This window comes from Schistocerca serialis, chromosome 4 (genome assembly GCF_023864345.2).
Source record: "Schistocerca serialis cubense isolate TAMUIC-IGC-003099 chromosome 4, iqSchSeri2.2, whole genome shotgun sequence".
NCBI classification, from domain to species: domain Eukaryota; kingdom Metazoa; phylum Arthropoda; class Insecta; order Orthoptera; family Acrididae; genus Schistocerca; species Schistocerca serialis.
In genome coordinates, this window is record NC_064641.1 from 48,604,701 (window position 1) to 48,626,203 (window position 21,503).

General features: G+C 40.6%; 1 protein-coding gene across 1 annotated transcript in view; it reads left to right on the forward strand.

Moving 5' to 3' along the window:
- LOC126473782 (tuftelin-interacting protein 11) overlaps positions 1 to 21,503 on the forward strand; it is a 145,559-nt gene that overhangs the window by 9,664 nt on the left and 114,392 nt on the right. The window contains exon 2 of the mRNA XM_050101050.1: positions 2,096 to 2,223. Coding sequence (XP_049957007.1) covers positions 2,115 to 2,223 — 109 coding nt within the window. The 5' untranslated portion in view covers positions 2,096 to 2,114. The remainder of the gene's footprint in view (positions 1 to 2,095; positions 2,224 to 21,503) is intronic.

Genomic DNA, 21,503 nt, shown 5'->3' on the forward strand with positions numbered 1-21,503 from the left:
TGCATGATGGGTGCTCAAGATGCTTACCAAAGTACACAAAATGAACAGAATCAGTGCTAGTGCTGGATTTCTTGACTGTTTTGAGACTGAACGCGAGGCTTTTCTCGGAATATCATGGTGCCAGTATTTTGGAACAGAAAAGAGGTTGCGATCTTTGATTTTTTTTGGAAAGAGGTGAAACGGTAAATGCTGCAAGATATTGTGAGACCATGAAGATACTTCGCAGAGCTATACAAAACAAACTATGTGGTATGCTGACAATGGGAGTCTGTCTCCTTCATGACAACGCGGTTCCGCACACCACTCATGTAACACAGGAGTTGTAGACTTCTTTTGGTTAGGATGTTTTAAGCCATCCCTCTCACAACCCCAATCTTGCACCTAGTGTCTATCACCTGTTCATCACCTGTTCACTAAATAGAAGGAACATCTTCATGAAAATACTTTTCTGGCAGTGACGAGATGAAAATCTATGTGAAGAACTGGCTGAAAAAGGCTGCGGGAGATGTCTATGACACAGGAATCATAAAACTCATCCCATGGATGACAAAATGTATTGAGGTAAATGATGATTATGTGGAAAAACAATTCAAGACTTATACTACAATGCATGTAAATTTTACTAAAATAAATTCATTTTTTCTATTTCAAAAAAATCTCGTAACCATACTTCCCAGATTAGCCTTGTGGAAACAATGTATGATCGCAAGTAGAAGTACTTGTGATCATGGACTATTTGGTTTTTACATAATACACCATGTGTTAAAAAAAGAAAAACAAATCAGTTCACATTTGTTGGGTTCACCAGATCACAAAATATCTCCCTCTCTCTCCTGTCCCTGTCACCTCCCACTTCCTCCTCCTCTCTGTACGTCTTTTGTGAAACACAATCTGTGTCACTGCCCCCCTAGTAACTAAATGACATGCTGTAAAGAACATGAATGACATACAAATAAAAACATCACAAACACCAATTATGTAAAATATGTCGTGAAACTTCAGGGAATACACTGATGGCTTGCATTATTTGATAGACACTATTTTTGCATAGAATTAATATGTTGTCATTATTGGTAGAACTGTTGGCAGAGGCATGAAGAGCAAGTTTTTTTTTTCACTAGAGACAGGAAAGACTAAACTTTTGTATTAGTCCAGGTGGTATGAACTTTGATGAGTCTAGATTGGAGGCAGTGGGAGGTCCTTTTGAGGAAAATCTGTGAACTGGTGCAGCGGGTCAGTATGACACATTTTTGTATCACTGTGTGCTGAAAGCTTATATAAGGGTTCCCTTACTTTTATATTATTTTTTGCAATGAAGATAATGGTGACAGACTTACACGTAGTGTAGCACGATGTGTGTTAGCTTGAAAAATGTCAGCTTGATTGTGAATTGCTGAAGCCAACAGATGCCACCCAGATTTGGAATGTTTTGATGATTTCCGTAAAATCTCTTAATGAATGCTGGGATTGTTTCTTTGAAATCACGAAGTTAAACCATGTACTTCATTTACCTTTGTTTATTTCATGAATATGAAAAATTCATAACTTTGCTTCTGTTGATTGCATAACTTTGTGTACTTCTGCCAATAATTCTATCATTATGATATGGAAGGAATTTGTTAGTCAATGTGTATTTGATTTTGAGGCTCTTATTTATAGGTATGATAAAGCAGAGCCTACGTTGTTAAGTCAAATTATGCAAAGTCTGTCCGAAGGAACATTGCACTGTTGTTAACAGCACAAGCACTGCAGTGTTGTATTTATCTGCCAATACCAGGCAGCGACCTGCAATTAAAATGTTATCCGCAGTACGGGAATTACATAATGCATGGACGAGTACTGGTTGTGATGCAGGAACAATGGCATATGGAAGTTTGGGTCTGTCCGTGAGTGTTGTGCAAGGATAGTCAAAGCGGTTAAGGTGACTGTTCATGTAAAGCAGGAAATCTGGATTTGAATCATCATCTGGCACAAATTTTCATTGTTGTCATTACCTTATGCAGCTGATAGGTGTCCGCATTCGCAACTGTGAAGTATGTTTCATGTACTTATTTATAGCTTGTGATTTTTTTATTGTTATTCTGTTTAATTGCAGCTGTGGGTTATTACAAACAATGTCAGACGATGAGGTAGAGAAATTTGAGATAACTGATTATGACTTGGAGCATGAGTTCAATATTAATAGACCTACCAGGAGGCTAACAAAGCATCAGCAGATATATGGTAAGTAGCTCATGGCATAAGAGTAATAACTTTCCTATGAACATGATACTAAACTATATCAAGGAAACGGGTGTCATGAACCAACAGCTGTATGCCAATTTCATAAATGCATGATCTGAATCTTAAACATGCCATGATGGTACCTGAAAAAAGTGTACTGCCAATTCCTTCATGAGCACCGGGATCACTATAAAATAACACTAATCTTTGTATATCACTACTTTATTTCATTGTGTATGGCTTCTAAAACTTCACCCACTATAACAAAGTATACACTTCATTATTATGGGACAGTTGCCGAGGTATGAATAAAATTAATTATTTTACATTCATTTGCAATAATAGACTATATGTGCAATTTGAACATGCCTTGTGGGGTGATCCAAGATTTCCACCCTCAGCTGCCCCGTACTTTTGCTTTGTACGTGTGCATCCATGTAAATGACTTTAATATTGGAGTAACTGAATGTGGAAAATATGAGAGAAGTAACATAACAAAATTGCCAGACTTGGTACATTTAGAAGTTTCTTATTTGCTTCCAATTTTATATTTGCAGTTGTATTTGTACTAATAAATAAGTAAATATTTTTATTGTCATATGTTTAGAACATATCATTTTTGTCTTTTTAAGTTACATTGTTCTATGGCACAACTTGACTAGAAGAAGGGATCGGTTGGTAGGACACGTTCTGAGGCATCAAGGGATCACCAATTTAGTAATGGAGGGCAGCGTGGAGGGTAAAAATCGTAGAGGGAGACCAAGAGATGAATACACTAAGCAGATTCAGAAGGATGTAGGCTGCAGTAGGTACTGGGAGATGAAGAAGCTTGCACAGGATAGAGTAGCATGGAGAGCTGCATCAAACCAGTCTCAGGACTGAAGACCACAACAACGACAACATGTTTAACCTGGACTAAAAGAAGCACTGTATATTATTTTAAGCATTGTTACCAAGAGTGCCTTCAACAAGAGGCATTTTTCTGTACTGTGATTGTGGTCATCATAATATTAACTTTTTCTCCCATTACTGATATCTTACACTTACAACTTCCCATGCTACTTGTCATATATGAGGCATTCTGAGCAAACGGAAATCAAGTCACAATAAAAAAGTTTTTAGGAAAGTAGACAAAGTTTTTGCTGAATAATTAGTTACAGGAAAAAGTTTACACCATTTTAAAATGTTCAAATGATAGAATATATTTTGTATAGTGAATTTTCATATATTATATTTTCATATATTATCTTTAAATGTTATTACATACTACCTTGAATAAGAAAATAAAATTATGGACTTTATTCTTTTGTGGACTGAATGTATTGTATTTACATCTACCTGTGTATTCTGATCTTTAGTTTTTATTTAGGAAACAAAGAAGAAAATGTTCCATGTGTCTGCTTGTATGAAATATTTCCAAATAAGAAGTTATGTTATTCAGATTCAAAGAAAACTGTAATGACTTTTGTCTACTTGCCCTCAGGGACTCAGCATTGATTTGTAGGGTACGGGCTTGGTGACCCCATGGTTCCTGAGCTGGGAACTGGTAAGCACCACCAATCCCGTCACCGTAAGCTCTGGGCATGCTTCAGTGACCACCATGCGGCGTGGCGGTGGAATGTTGTGTGTCTCAGGAAACGGGGATATTAGCTTGACCACCCAGATTGCGAGGATGGGATAAACATCTATTAAAAAAAAAAAAAAAAAAGAACCTCAGTCTCTAGGTGTGCTGCGCACTGATGGGATGCATGGCAATTGAGGTGGAACAGTCATTAGCGGGTAACCTCTGGGGAACCTACCGCAGCTTAGTTGTATAAGGCTTACTCAGGCAGGCAGGGCTCTGTCTGAGTGGACCCTTATTTCCCTAGTTGCTCGTGGGACTGAGAAGGAACCCTTGAAATCATCATCTCCTTCTCCCAGGGGGAAGGGTGTACTGCCTGCGAGTATTCATACCCATTCATCCAAAAGAATGAAAGGTTAGTCCTCCTGATAATAAGAATACTTTGGACTGCAGTAACAGGGCCCATGGAGTTACGAATAACAATGTGCTCCTGGTGATAAAGAGGAAGGAGGGGACATTTGAAAAATTGTCCCCTTTTTATATCCATAAGGGTTTTGAAAGGCCTTGCTGGAACATTAAAATGTGTAATATGATTGAGCAATGGCTCATTGTTGGCTGAAATTAACAGGTCAAAGCAGGTAGACGACCTTAAGAAATCACAGAAACTGGGTGACTATGATATCATTGTTGAGATGCACACCTCACTCAACTCCAGTAAGGCCGTTGTCACATGCCAAGATTTTATGTATATGGATGTAGCAGAAGTGAAGCAAGAATGGGCATCCCAGGGAATAGTCAATGTGTAGCAATGAACGTGCAGGAATAATGAAGCAACTGAAAAGACTGCCACTTTCATTGTCACATTCAATTCTTTGAGACTGCCTGAACAACTTATAGCTGGGTTAATGTTCGGCTTTACATTCCAAATCCTCTGCGGTGCTATAAATGTCAGCGTTTTGGCAATACAACGATCAGTTGTGGAGGTGAAGCGATCTGCAGGAACTGCGGAAAAGCCGTTCGTGATGCTGGCACTGAATGCCCATCTCCGGTGATCTCCATCAACTGCTCTGGTAACCACCCAGTCTAGAGCCAAGACTGTCCTGTTTTTGCTGAAGAACGCAAGATACAGTAGATAAAAGTGTATCCACAACAAGCACCTGTACTTGCATATGTACATGTCAAGGGAAAAAGAATAAGGACAAAGCAATCCAGGCAGTTGCACCAGAAAAGACAAACAACAATTCCGCAGCAAGCATCCAGAGTGTCTCTCAATGCCCCTTTCCCCTGCATCCTCGTAGGGACAGAGTGCAGGGAAAGGCTCATGATGTTCGGGTCAAAAGCTGTCCCAAGTGCCGTCAGACTTCATTCTGGCTGTTTTCAAACAGTGCAACAGCATCCAAGGATGGGTCGACCACATCACAAGAGTGTTCCATCATTTCACTGACCTCTCCATCCCACAGTCCTCAGGTCATCTTAGGAAGTGACCAGCACATTGGTGGACATATGAGTTCTATTCCACAATCCAGAAAGGCGTACGGCTCTTCGACATTTTAAATGCCAACCGACAGCAGACAACCTTAGGACCTTTCGAGTTGTGAGGGAGAGTAAGAAAAGGTCATGGCAAGTGTACTTGGACTCCATTAATTGTTCCACTTCTTCTATAGAAGTATGGGAAGCCGTCTGAAGGATTTCCAGTAAACACAGCTGTATACCGATAGCAGCAGTGCTGAAACAGGGTGCCTCCAAACAACACCTAGAGACATTGCTCAGACGCTGGTTGAACATTTTGCACAGACTATAAAGCCCATGCAAGCCAGGATCCGACATTTCATCGCTATCATGCACCAATAGAGAGGGAAAAGTTGGCCTTCAGGTCTAACAGTTCTGAGGTCTACATCTCCCCTTTCGCCATGTGGGAGCTCGAATCGGCACTGATTGAGATCCGTGACACCGCACCCGGTCATGACCAAATCCGGTACAGCATGCTTCGACATTTGCCAGCAGCATCAAAGGAAATACTCCTCAAATGTTTTAATCTGATATGGCAAACAGACAACTTCAACAACATGTGGGGGGAGGCAATTCTGAACCCTCTCCTCAGACCAGGAAAGGACTGCACATGTCCCAGTAGTTATCAGAGTATCGCCTTAATGACCTGTGTAGGAAAGACCGCGAATGGTTGACCATTGTCTGGCCTGGTTGTTAGAGACCAGGCAACTCCTTAGCTGCTCTCAGTGTGGATTCCGAAGATTTCGGTCCACCATTGACAATCTGATCCCCCAAGAGGCGGCTATTTAGCAGGCTTTCCTCCGTAAACATCACTGTATCGGCATATTCTTTGATATAAGTAAGGCATATGATACTACTTGGAGACACTGTATTCTCACACAACTGTAGCAGGGGCTTTCATGGCCACATCCCCATCTTCATAAGGTCTTTCCTGTCTCAACGGTTTTTTAGGGTCCAAGTTGGTGGCACGCTGTCTGATCTATTTGATCAGGAGAATGGTGTTTCTCAGGGCAGTGTTTTAAGTGTTACTCTCTTTGCCATAGCCATCAACAGTATCACATCCATGGTAAGGAGTCCTGTACAGTTTTCCTTATTTGTAGATTATTTTGCTGTTGTCTGTTCCTCCTCCAGTGTTGCAGTCCGTTGCTCTTGGTCTAGTGGCTCGCATTGTTACCTTTGGATCACGGGGTTCTGGGTTCGATTCCCGGCCGGGTTGGGGATTTTCTCTGCCTGGGGACTGGGTGTTTGTGTTGTCCTCACATTCGTGAAAGTGGCCAGATTGGACTGTATAAAGATTGGGAATCTGTATGGTCGCTGATGACTGCGCAGTTGAATGCCCCACAAACCAATCATCATCATCATCATCATCATCATCATCATCCAGTTTTGCAATGATGAGCCATCACTTGCAGCTTACAGTGCGGAGGTTAGAGGAGTGGGCTCCAAAGATGGGTTACCTGTTTTCTACAGATAAGTATGTGTGTGTTCATTTTAATCATTGTCGTCTTTTTAATTTGCCTGCCCTGAAAATGGGGGACACCATCCTACATTTTAGAGACACAGTGTGGTTTCTGGGCCTCATTTTTTATTTTCAATTGTCGTGCTTACCACACCTGATAGACCTGGCAGCCAGAACCCTGAAGGCACTGAACTTCATCAAGTACCTCAGTCACAGGTCTTGGGGAGCGCACAGGGCATGTCTCCTTCAGTTTATTGGGCTTTTGTGCATTCGCGGCTGAAGTACGGTTGCAAGGTGTATAGGTCAGGGAGGCCCTCTTACTTGTGGACCATTGATGTTGTCCATCATAAGGGGATTTGGCTGGCCACAGGTGCTTATCGGACCACCTGTACTGAGGAGGGGGAATCGCCACTTACCACCTGGCGCCAGCTCCTCATGGTGCGTCAGGCGTGTAAGCCCCTCGCAGCTTCAACTCCACCCTTACACCATACTGTTGCTCGCTGGAATGCATTTTTTCCAACCGCCCTCAAGCCATGATGACATTTGAGATCCACATGCAGCGTGTGGTGGAGTCACTCGTTACGGAGCCAGTGCGGACCCAAATACAGGTTTTTAACTGTCTGCTACCCGTGTTACTGGAGAGACTCGGAGTGATTTCAGATTTGGTGTGGTACAGGAAAGACAACACTCCTGCTTCCGTTTTTAATGCAATATTCTCTGACATTTTATCTGAGTATCACGACCATGTAGTTGATTTTGCAGATGGGTGTAAGCAGGGGATCTCTTTTGGTTGCTCTGTTGTTTAACCGGAGCGTGTCCTCAAGGTCAGACTGCCTCCAGAATTTACTATCTTTGATGCAGAATTATATGCGATTTTGCGACAACTAGAGCGGATGAGATGTTCTCCCGGTGTTAGATTTCTCGTCTGCTCAAATTCTCTGAGTGCCCTGTACTCTCTCCAACGTTTGTATCCAGCAGATACCTGTACAGTAACCCAGAATATCCAGGATGGCCTCTGACAACTACAACGATTGGGGAAGGAGGTATCTTTCTGTTGGGAACCGGGGAACATTGGAATTAGGGGGAATGGGAGGGCAGATCGAGCAGCTGAGGAGGCGTATCGTGATCCTCTGGTATTTTGGTGTGCTATCCTCCTGCATGCTATCACCTCACTGTTGAGGTACAAAGTCAAGATGAGTGGCTGGCAATAACTGATAACAAGCTCCAGGTCATCAAGCGCACAACTTGGCTGTGGAGTACTTCCTTCCAGCCACATTGCCGGGGCGAGATCCCTCTTACTCATCTTCGCATAGGACACAGCCCTATGACACATGATTCTTACTTCGGCGTAGGACCCTTCAGTGTGTGCTGCTTTCACTGCGTAGATCACAGTGAGCCACATTTTATTGGACTGCATTTTATTTGCCGACCAGCGGACTGCCGCGGATTTGCCATCTATTTTATGTAATGATCAAACGAATGTGGTTAGAGTTTTAGTTTTGTGAACTGTCCAACGCTTTAAAAGGATTTTAGGGAGATGTTCTTAATGTGTGAAAGGGTGACTGGCTCGCCGTTGTTTTTTCTGAGTGCTTTTATTTCTTCTGTTTTTTTTTCCTCTCTGTTTTAATTTCTTGATTAGCTCTCGTCCCTCCTGTTTGGTTTTAGTGCATGTGAGAGTGCATGTGATACAGAGTGACAGTGTGGTCATTTTGAGTGCATGTGTGTGCAACACTTTTAGTTCATCTCCACATTTGTTTGTTTTCATAAGTGTAAGGGCACTGATCACCTCACTGTTGGGCACCCATCAGATCCAAAAAGACACACACACACACACACACACACACACACACACACACACACTCTCACTTTCATTTGTCTACTTGTTCTTGCAAAGCTGAAGTGGCTCTCTTGTGGCAGTGTCACATTCTAGGCTCTTGAAGAAATGGTGATGTGCAGGCAGGATGTACAGCAATAAATCCTCCAGGTACTCTTTCTTTGCTTTTGTTACTCATCAATGATTGGTAACATTGAACAGCATCCTCTCTATACCAAAGTATGTCATGGATTGATTGGGCTTTTTGCTTGTCACCTTCTTCATATTACCAGGCTGTATACGACCCGGGAGATCAGGGAAAAACCCGGGAATTTTTTCATCCGGGAGAAAACCGGGAAAAACCCGGGAATTTTTTAGAATTCCGGGAAGTTTTCATTGTTTTTGTTTTCAGTTAAATTTTTGTAATGTTGACTGGCAAGAACCGATACTCTAACAAAGGAAATTATTGTATACCGCTATTTCAGAATAATACTGCAACAGTAAAACATGAACGAGAGAAAAAACAAAAATAAAACTTAAATTGCAAAGGAAATGCGCCATATACAGCAACAAAACACAGTGCTCATACAAGTGTCTGCCAACTGCAAAATGTATCAAAGGCTTTAGGAAGACTATGCAATGTTCCGTAACAACACATTGCCTCCGATGAACTTGTCGCCATAACGGTTTACATTAGATTCGTTTTAGCAGTTACGAGCGGGATCGTGCGCATCCACAGTTGAGTAGTACCTTTTCCCGCTTCTGGCTACAGAAATGTGGCTGTTGGCTATGTAATAAGCAGTCGCAGCAAGCAGCTAGATGCTACCGGGAAACATTTTACTGGAGCACCCAAGCTGCTAGATTCTTGCATGCGCAGCAGGCCCAGTTGTAGGAGGGGGGTGGGGGGCAAATTCATACTATTGAGGGAAAAAACCTTGTTTCACAAAGCGACTAGCATCCAGCGCACGTTAGTCTATCGATTATTCATATGACTTTGAAACGCATCCCTGTCAGTTTTTGAACATTTTTGAACACATTCTAAGTTAATTTCTGAATCAATTGTAAGTTGATTTGTGAATGTGTGCATAGTGTACATGATGTCTCTGTCAGGGTAATCCTCGTCCCATGTAGAAACCAAGTTTCCTACAGACAAAAGGGGCTATACAAGCTGAGCAGAGTAAGGCCGAACGGATGAATGGCAACCGCTGTCTGATTGTGCGGTTGATTGGGTTTGCGAATGATGAGCGTTGTTATAATTACTAGCTAAATCCATAGATTCAGACTACAGGAGTGGAAATAAACGAATAACAGGTAAGAAAGATTACGTATTACCTTCTCGGTGTATCCAAGAAAATGAAAGTTTGACAGAAAATTTTTGGGCAGATCGCTATACTAGTAAGGGCCAGTTGTACAATCCCCGGCTAGCAGCCGCTTTAAATTCTATTCTGGAAGAAACTCGGAATACGCGTTGTACAAACATGTAGCAACGCCTTACTGGAGAATAATCGCGGGATAGCTAAACCGGTGATTCTGGCAGAATTAGTGGAGTTAACCTGCGAATAAGCTTTGACATTGGCAGTAACAGTTACAGAACTAGTGCTAACAAGACAGTTTGTTAGGACGAGGAAGTAGAAGAAACGGGGACATGATATGAATTATGGAACAATATGACGATTCCAAGTTTGTATAAAAATTTCGTACTACTGCTTTTCGATCTCATACTTGAGAAACTGCAGCGTATGAATGAAGTGTGAAACTACTTCCTAATGTAAGGCTTTTTGCTTGTAGTAGGCCTGATAGGCATTTGATATTGGTACTTTGTGAATTATATTCTGTCATTACAAAAAAGACCGTTTGTGCCAAAACAGTCTCGTTTATTTGGTGTGTATTACAATTGTTGCAGTATTAGAAAGGCCTATTTCGTTTTATCTAGCAGAGAGTGGCAAAATAGACGTAATCAGATCAGGAAACCACACCAGTCTTGGGTCCTATTTGCATTAACAGCTTTTTCAGTATTAGACAACGACATTTCGACTTTTCATGTAGCAAGATATTTCACGAACTTTGATGAGGTAATAGATTCTTTCGCAGAAAGGAAAGTACGCAATGTAAAGCTGTTGCAAGATTAAAGAGAAAAAAATTCTAGGAGCTAAGGATTGAAGAAGTTTGTATTGTCTTGCTTGTCTTATGTCTTTACTGGGTTTATGCATCCTATATTTAATTTTATGTCACACAGGGCAGCAAGTTGTTAGCTGATACGGAATGAAGAGTGCAAATTTTCTGAAGAGAGACCAGATTTCAAACCGACCAATTGTAAGCAGGAGCAGGACATTTTAATTTCCACTGTCCTGAATATGGTTTGATGGCATTCATTACAAAATATACAATTCCACAGAGCGAAGCACACTGACATACGACAGAAGAATGCTGTGTGAGGAGGCGAGGCACTGCCCTTTGGCACATTTACGACCAAATAACATGTCTTACATTTCCTCGAACACACGTTTTATGCAGCAGACTCTTCAGAAAGATGTGCGCTACAAAATGCACATATTTTTGAAAATTCGATTTTTTAAAAACTTTTGACGTCCTATCTCAAACACTCAAGGGAGTGGCTGGATATCGCACCGGTTCGGAAATATTGTAGATCCTGGGCTGATGCGCAGAGCAGTCTGAGTTACAGTGGGGTAGTCTCCACGTGACCCGTGTTTACATTTAGTGATTTTGCTTTTTTCGTTTACTGCTCTCACGTCAAATGAAAACAAAACAGATTTCTGATTTCCTTCCACCTTTCTGACAGTCAAGCATTAATTGCCTTGCAGAACAATGAAGTTATTTTTGTCGGTTTGCTAAAGAAATTTTCTTTTTAATTCCACACACTGTTCGGTGCATTTCAAGTGCACGTTTTCAACTTCTAGCACATATGACATAATGCCATAATAAAGTACCAAACATGAGATAACACAGTACTGGTACTCCAAGAAAATTTACATCCCGAAAACTACATTGAAAAGCGTAATGTCAGGTCGTGGCCTACTTAACTGGGAATATGGACATACAAATGTGCACTTTAAATGTGGACATTTTAGTATGGGTCTCGAAATTCCGATGCTCTTGGAGTATCCTGTGATGTCTTGTTTCTTCTATGACATAATGTACACTCTTTTAATGCTTTGCATGTACGAACATACGGGCACCCTGTGACATCGTAGCTGCGCAAGCGCGGTGACGCCTGTCATCTGGCGCTCTCTGGTAACTGCGGAAACGACCCTATTTCTAACAGGTCACGGGAAAATATTCCGAATGGTGGTTTGAAAAGCGTTACCATCAAGGTACCATTCTGGCAGTTACAACGGAGCTACGTGTGATAATGTACGATGAATTTATTAAATCACAGAGCGTTTGACTCTCATTTAAAAATCAACTCTGATGACGAGCCATTTAGATGAATTTTGAGCCCAGATCATCAGACAATTAAGTCGTTATTAAAAATTTTACGATCTCATTTGTGTGATATATCTTAAATTGTAATACGCGCATAAAAGACCAACATTGTATGTGAAAGCTTAGCTTCTCTTGCAGCGTATTAATCTTACAGACCAATACTATATGTGAAAGCTCTGCGTTTCGTCTAGCAACACCATGTATATTAACCCATTTAGTCCTGAATTATTTGTTTTTCAAAAATTGATTTATATCTTATCTACATTCATTCACAAGGTTGTAAGGAAGAAAGTGAAAACAATTTTGAGTATTTATTTTTATTTAGTATTTCCAAAAATGGGCGTCCTTCCAGAAGGACGTCAGGACAATATAAGGGAATGTGTTTTTAAAGTATATGACATTGCACAATTAACTTGTTTTGGTTTTTATACTTTCAAATAAACATAAATAAATTTGAATTATGGGCTAAAACAGCTAATAAATACAAAAAACAAAGAAAATAACCTATACACATATTTTATGCACTAGTATGATAAGACAAAAAGCAACAAACATGAAGTGGTTCGTCACATTTTATACACATAGTAGTAGTTTTTTTGTGGCAACTTCGACATTTCAGCTGCTTCTTCTGTTTTGTTATCTCGTCTGTTGGTAATTCAGCAACATAATGTTCTCTTCCATCAAATCTAGAATCGAGTTTCGCCCTCTTTCTAGGACATCCTCTGCTGGTAGTGACTCTTTTGTTACTTTCAAGAATTGCAGTGACAATTTGATGAGGAAATGTCAGATGATCTATGGGTTATTCGTTGTGCTTGTAAAGATCCCAGGCATTTTGCTCTGCAATGTCTATAAAATGTGCAGTGATTGGGAAATACCACTTTTTCCCTCTTATAGAGCATCTATATAGGGATTCATTTTGGTCAGTTCGATCTATGCCTCCCAAGTTAGGTTGAAGCACGCTAATCCTTTTCTTTTGCTCCCTGGAAAATCTTGCTACAAAGCGTAGTGTTTGCACTCTGTCAAAATTGGTGGCTACAGTAACAACATTGTTGTCATTCCAACGTACAATGGAAATCCCGGATGCTGAGTCAGAACAAATTTCATATGATTCTCTATTTTCTTTTATCATTTTATCTACAAATGATAGAGTACAATTTTTAACTCTGTTTCCTCTTATTGTTCCTGTTGCTTCCACGCCCCTCTCTTGTAGGTCATGTAGCGCAGCAGCATTGAGCTGACTTACTGGTAATTTATCTACACTTGGATTTTCTTCAGCACCCGAATCTTCATCTGTTACATCATCAGTTGAATTTAGAGGAGGGTGTAATGTTAACATTCACACCAGTATTAGGTATTTCCTCATCTTTTGATTCTAACATGTCCAAAAGTTCCATAAGAGTACATCGTTTTCTGTGAGTACAAAATGACAACATATTACCCTGACTTCCTTCTGGAAGGATGGTTGAAAACATTATTGAATTACAACTGACAAAAACTTTCAATCGTAATATGAGCCCATAAATAATTCTTTAATATATTATATGACAAGTTTCAGAATTATTGACGCAATATGAAAGAAAATATACACACCCATCGATGACAAGGTCGGTCAGTTCGTCCATGGCAAAATCGGCCCTATTTTCAAGACACAATTTCTCACTCACTATAAACGACATCGTCAAACTGACTGTCGCAGCGCGCAATTGACTGCCTACTTCATATAACAATGCGTCACAGTCCAATGCAACAATGCGTTATTCGCAAAAATAAATAATTTCAACAGTGAGTTATGTCGTCCTTCCAGAAGGACGTCAGGGTTATCTGGGTTGATTTAAACCATTAACTTTTTCTGTTTGTGTCTTCGCACTAATTAACAGTGATGTTGCTGTTGGCTGACTACATCACGTGTCCTAAGCTCTGAATACCCGCTGTCATCGGCTGGTGAGATCACGTGACATGAGCTATGACTGGCTTACAAAAGCGCATCGCAATCTTGATTTCAGTGCTTCGGAAAGTAACATGCGGTGTTTGGTGGAATTCGAATTTATACTATCGTAATACGAAAATATGCAGCGTATATGTTGCTGCACATCAAAGATCCTTCCAAAACGCTTTTTTTCCCTGTGTTTAGTTTTATAAAGTGCCGGGAAATTCTACTCCCGTGTATAAAACCATAATCATTCAAAGGACTTATAGAGTTCCAAGAGAAAATATACTGTCAGTTAATAGGGTAAAAGTATGTTTTCACCTGGGAGAAAGTGTATTTTTAACCAGGAAATACGGGAAATTTTTTTCCTTGTCCACGTATACACCCTGTATTACACATCAGGTTTCAGAGTCTGCGTAAACATCACAGTAAAAGAAGATTCTGTTTCATAATATAACCATTTCTGTCGGCCAGTTGATGTCATAACCATCATTATTTTCCTGTTTGTTACTGAAACTCTGAATTTCTGGTGAATATGGGGTCTTAGAATTTAATTTCACTTACCTCAAATTTGGTTGATGCTTTCTTTGCTTTGCTTATCTAATGATGTCCCTCCAGTCATTTGGAGTGTAAATATATGAAATTTTCTTACTGGCTATTTCTGCAAACCAAAATCACTATCACTAAGTAAGTAGGAATGCCCAGATACCAAGAATTTGTGATCATACTCGAATCGTGACATAAGTTCATGAGAGACAATGACATTTTATGGTTGCTACAATGTGGTACAAGAATCTGAATATAAGGTTATTTTACTGTGTGTCGAGGTATGTGCTTTAAGAGGATGCACTAATCATGAAGTAGCTCTTGAAATCCCCTTCCTATCTATAGCTTTTATTTTTCAGTGCGATTTCATGTTAGTCTTCACAGTGTTTTACATACAACTCGTACATTTTTTCGCATCGTTAAATCCTGGTGGAGATATTTCCTTTCCGGATTCTTCCCTTGAATATAATGGATCTGGAAAGATGCTATATGTTCAATATTTTAGTGTCTTCAATTTTATTTGGTGCTCACTTCCTAAACTGGACATCCAATACACCAAAAAATTCATTTTCATTTATGCTTTTATATTGCCTTGCGACAGTACCTAATGGTTATTACTACTGCAGTTGCTCTTTTAAACAGCAACCAGTTGTGTGTTTACTGTGGCTACTTTAGGTACTTGGGCTATGCACGGCTCTGTTTGCAAAGAATAGCTCGATGTAGTCATAGGGTCGAGTCACACGTCTGCTTTTATGCCCCGCGTATGGTCTTCAGTCCGAAGACTGGTTTGATAACAGCTCTCCATGCTACTCTATCCTGTGCAAGCCTCTTCATCTCCAAATAACTACTGCAACCTACAGCTTTCTGAATCTGTTTACTGTATTCATCTCTTGGTCTCCCTTTATGGTTTTCATCCCTCACAGTTCCCTCATCTACTAAATTGGTGACCCATTAAGGTTTCAGAATGTGTCCTATCAACTGATCCCGTATTTTGATCAAGTTGTGCCACAAATCTCTTGTCACCTCAATTCTATTCAGTACTGCATCGTTAGTTATGTGATCAACCCATCTAACCTTCAACATTCTTCCACAGCACCACATTTCAAAAGCTTCTATTCTCTTCTTGTCTAAACTGTTTATCATCCATGTTTCACTTCCATACACGGCTCCACTCCAGACAAATACCTTATGTTAACATCTTTCTCTTCTTCTCTTTTCTTGTTATTGCCAGTCTACATTTTGTATCCTCTCTACTCTGGCCATCATCAGTTATTTTGCTACCCAAATAGCAAAACTTATCTACTACTTGAAGTGTCTTGTTTCTTAATTTCATTCCCTTAGCATCACCTGATTCAGTCCGACTACATTCCATTATCTTTGTTTTGCTTTTGTTGATGTTCATCTTATATGCTTCTTTAAAGACACTGACCATTCTGTTCAACTGCTCTTCCAGGTCCTTTGCTCTGTCAGACAGATTTATGTCATTTGCAAACCTCAACATTTTTATTTCTTCTTCCTTAACTTGAATTCCTACTCCAACTTTTTCTTTGTTTTCCTTTACTGCTTGTTCAATATAAATTTTGAGTAACATTGGGGATAGGCTACAAAGTCTCACCCCCATTTCAACCACTGTAATGCTTTCATGCCCCTCAACTCTTATAAATTCCGTATGGTTTCTCTATAAGTTATAAACAGCTTTTCAATATCTATAAGTGCTATAAATTTAGGTTTGCCTCTCCTTAACCTATCTTCAGTTAGATAAGTCATGAGGTCAGTATTGCTTCCCATTCTACATTTCTCGGGAATCCAAACTGATCTTCCCCGAGGTCTGCTTTTCTACTAGTTTTTCCATTCTTCTGTAAAGAATTTGTGTTAGTGTTTTACAACCAGGAGATTTATAAACTGATATTTGGTGATTTTCACACCTGTGAAGCAACTGTTTTCTTTGAAATTAGAATTATTACATTATTCTCGGAGGGTATTTCACCTGTCTCATACATCCTGCACACCAGATGGAAGAGTTTTGTCATGGACGGCTCTTCCAAGGTTATCAGTAGTTCTGACGGAATATCGTCTACTCCCAAGGCCCTGTTTCAACTTAGGTCTTTCAGGGCTTTGTTAAATTTTTCTCACAGTATCATATTCCCACCTCATCTTCATCTGCATCCACTTCCCTTTCTATAATGCTTTCAGGTACATCTCCCTTGTCATCTCAAGCTACCCATTCATCTTTTACTGTATTCCTTTCCAAACATGTTGCCTGGTGCTCCCTCTGAAGCTCTTGACAACATTCTTTCAACTTATCCAGGTCCCACTCCTATTAGTACCTACCTTTTCCCAATTTTTTCAGCTTTAATCCACAGTTCACAACCAATTAATTGTGGTCATAGTCCGCATTCCCCTGTGAATGTCTTACAATTTAAAATCTGGTTCCTTGAAACCTTCTGGTGTTACCAGGTCTCTTCCACGAATACAACCCTCTTTAATGTTCCTTAAAATAAGTGTTAGCGATGATTAAATTATACTCTACCAGGCAGCTTCTTCTTTCACTCCTTTCCCCCAGTCCATATTCACCTACTGTTTTTCCTTCTCTTCCTTTTCCTAATAACAAATTCCAGTCCCCAGTCACAATTAAATTTTCATCTCCTACAACTATCTGAATAATTTCTTTTGTCTCATCATAAATTTCCTCAGTCTCTTCATCATCTGTGCAGCTAGTTGGTAAGTAAACTTGTCCTGTTGTGGTGGGTGTGGGCTTTGTGTCTATCTTGGCTATGATAATGCATTTACTATGCTGTACCAGCACAATAAGGCCATTTTGGTTGATGCTACAAGGCCAGAACAGTCAATCATCCAGATTGTTGGCCTTGCAACTACTGAAAATGCTGCTGCCTCTCTTTGGTAACCACGTTTGTCTGGCTTCTCAACATATAACCTTCTGTTGTGGTTGTACCTTCGGTGTGGCTATCTGTAACGCTGAGGCACGCAAGCCACCCCATCAACAGCAAGGCCCATTGTCCATGGGGGAGGGAGGGGGACAGAGAATTAATTTGAATGATTTTTATTCAAGAAAGGACATCTCAAATATACAGAAAGTGGTCCTAGGATATTTATTTGAAATATAGACAGAAAATACTGTTATCAAATGCAGTAAAGTCATATTAAGAGCATTACGAGAATGGTGGCAAAATCCCCAGACTAAATAGTAATCAAAGATACGCGAAAACTACATCCAGTTCGCAATCACAATACATTTAACATTCACCCACTCAAAACACTTAAAGAGTTCAACTTGATGATATAAAAATTATCACATGTTATACAAGGAATATTAACTTGTACTTTGTCTATCCTCATTTCCATGATACAAGTGGAAAAATTTGAGAGTCCCACTCTCGAGCACATCACGCCTCTCAAAATATAAAGTCCTTCAGAAGTTTAAGTATAGTAGTGGCCATTCAGCACCCAGTATCAGATACCTCCATGATCAAATACTACTCATTACCACCTACAGGTCAGTTTCCCTCCAGAATTCATTTAAAAGTGCCCAGAACTGCTCCCTTGAGCTCTTCACTTAGAAAGCTCTAGTCTCCTCTTGACTCCCATAGTGTTCTGCTGTTGTCTGCTTTTCCATTGGCTGAAGGCCATCCCCACCAAAAATACAGTGTCGTTATGTTCTACAGACATCATTTGACTCAACTTGACCACTTACCAGATGAACCTATTGCATTACAACAATATTTAAATAAAGAGGTCTTATAAATATTTGTTCACATTCAGACCATTCACAATAAATATAAATAAATGTTTGTCCAATAATAAATAAGCCAGTATTCTGCAAAAGTGTGCTCACAATAAATAACAACAGATTATCACTAAACATTGTTTAAACAGTAATTTAGACCTGCTTGTCAGAAGCACCTTTTGGCACTCTTTTACAAAGGAGGTGTCAGCTAATACACGTAACTGACCACTTCTTAAATTACTGTGCTTTTGTATTGTCAGTTGTAATTAATATTTAAATGAAGTTACTGGCAAAATAGTAAACTGTTCATTAAGTAAATATGCAAGTATGACAAAATGTGTGATATTCATGTTGTATTCATTTGCTCTGTAGTTATGGAGGAGACAATGTTCTGACAAACATTTGCATTATGAAAAGTTTTTAAAAACATAGTAAATCAAGAAACAAGATAAACACAATACTTAGCTTTCAGAGATGTCAGCTATAGGGCAATGCTATCATCCGAAATACTGTATGTTGAAATCACATGAAGTGTTTAAAAGTTATTAATTCAGAGGTTCATTGTGAAAATTTTTATTCACTATGAAATATTAACTTCTGTGGTTTTCAAGGTAGTGAAATATTATTGTGTCACTGGATGCACCTCATTTTATTTTAGATTGCAGATGTATTCAGACATGCTTTAATACTTAGCTGTTAATTATTATAGGTTCTTGAAGAGCTGTAAGAAGCTCTCTTTCACCTTGCCTGACACGCCACCTTTTCTTGTAGCATTGTCTCCTGCACAAATACCATGTAAGCAACAGCTGTCAAAATTTTCAGGTCTGGGATTTACACATTTACGGCGACACTGCTCACTTTTGTAATTGGCCTTGGCTGTACCGGTCACCTAGCCGGACCTGCTGCAACCCACCCTGAGCTCTGGGCCCTCTAGTGTTCTCCCATACAACAATTTCACCTTCCTCATATCACTTTCAGGCAGCCAAATCGCTTGCCTATGTATGCGTAATGTTATAGCGTTTTCCCACTAATTTGAAAGGTATTCAGAAAATATTTCTGATGCACCCTTACATATCTTATTCAGTCCCAAGAAATATTTGAAACTAACACTTTTAGGATATCTGGAACCACCTCTTTTCCAAGACCTCATAATCGGACATGGCTCAAAAAGCCTCTGAAGATACATATTGTGCTAGCTATAGTCACTAAGTTTCCAGGAGGAATGAAATATGTTTTCTGTATCTTCTTCAAGTTGTTCATGGTGTTGCATTTTGTAGCAGGGGTGTTTGCAGGAAGTCTTAGAACTAGAACTCTTATGCCCTTCCTTGTAGTATACTCTTCCCTCAGTTCCACTGCCATTGCCTAATACTTCTCTGCCACTTCCCAGAATGTTGCGACTTGTCTGCTCTCTGTTTCACCTTGATTGCAGACATTGTTGTCACCTGCTGCAGAAGTACCATTTTTCTCAGCAGCTGTCTCGTGTCCTGCATCAAAAGAAAAATGTGACAATATAACAAATAGTGACTCTGAAGGTATGATGTAATATTATGTATGTATCTTATATTTTAGGTACAAAATGATGTAAAATATAAAAATACTGTTATCCTGCATTTAACCTCTGCACGCAAGTCTGATTATTAAAGTTCTAACCCTAGAACACTGTAATTTATTGCTTGAACAGTACACACACATGGAAGACAAGGCACAGCAAAGTTAGCAATTCATAAGTAGCCAGCAGAGCCTTATGCTGTGGCCCATATAATCGTCAGTTGTAACGGGTCACAACAGGCAGGCTGCGCGCACAACTGCTGTCATATTAGCAGGCCAGGTGGCCTCTAGTGGCCAAATCAAGCAAAACTTTACACGCGAACTATGAAGTGGTGCGCACACAAAATTGGTAGTTGTAGCACTCCTTTTCCTTTGCGAAGAATTGAGCACTGTGCTCATGTCCATTTCTTCTGTAGTCGACATAGGTTGTTGGGTCATGTAACGAGTTGCCATTGGTGCTTAGGGTCGGAAGTGGTGCGAGTGGGGAAGGTGCGGTGCCCCACTCCCCTGTGAGAGGCCATACAGTATGACACGCAAAGCTTGTGCAGCATTCATTTCCTCATCTGAGTCCAACCCCAGGGAAGGAGGTTGTGGCAAAGGTGGCGGAGCAGGTGGCACCAACTGCAGTGGAGGCAACAGGAGCAGCAGCAGCAGCAGCAGCAGAGGTGTTGGCTGCAACAGTGCAGGAGCCAGGGTCACCCAGGGTCCGCTGACAGCTGAAGGGGGCATCCACAGCACAGAAGAAACTTATGAAAATGTTAGGAATGACGACGGAACCAGCCACAACGTAAGTGGCGGTGACACAGTTGGAGGATTCTGGGGACAGCAGAGGTACACTCGGTGCGCAGCCGCCCTGCGAAGTGAAAGCTGGTCAGTGCGTTGTGACATCCTCCCCTTATCCATGTGAATGAAGCAAGAGTCGTCGGCCACAGGTGCTCTTGATTAACACCGACACCCTTTTCAGCTGACGGCCAAACCTGTGAGCTCAAAGGGTGGCGGTGCCGGTGGATGGCCTGGCATTGACTGAGGCAGATGCAGCAGAATTGGGGGCTGACGACTGTGCCACAAGTTTGCCAAACTCTTACTGCCAATAGTGATGAACTTATACGAGCTGAGGAGCCAGTCAAGAGCTACTTCCGGTGACACATCTAAAACATATTTTTTCATCTGAGTATTAAATGTGTGCACTAGTTTTTCTGCTTCCCCATTCAATTGAAGGTGAAAAGGGGTAGCCGTGACATGGTGAACAACACACTTTTTTTTTTACAGTTATCTTCTAATTCTTGAGATATGAACGGGGGCCCATTGTTGGTAACTAAAGCATACGAAGACCTTCCATTGCTAAAATTTTTGACAAAGCATAAATTGTTGCCGTCACAGAAGTGGACAGGCAGCGCACCCGAAACGGAAACTTAGAACCATAAATTACAACGAGCCAGCAGAAATTCAGAAAAGGTCCTGCAAAATTTACATGAATTTGTTCGCAAGGATGCTGTGGATCCAGCCACAGTGCTGAAGAAGCATGGAGAGCTGCCTGAGAGGTGGCACACTGTGAGCAGGCTGCAACAACTTGGGCTATTTCTCCATCAGCACCTGGCCAAAAATCGAGAGCTGACACTTTTGTACATGACGCACCCCAGTGGTCCACATGTAATAAACGCATAACCTCACACTGAGGGGCAGATGAGACTACAACGCAGAGAGCAGTGCCCTCTGTAGCTAACAGCA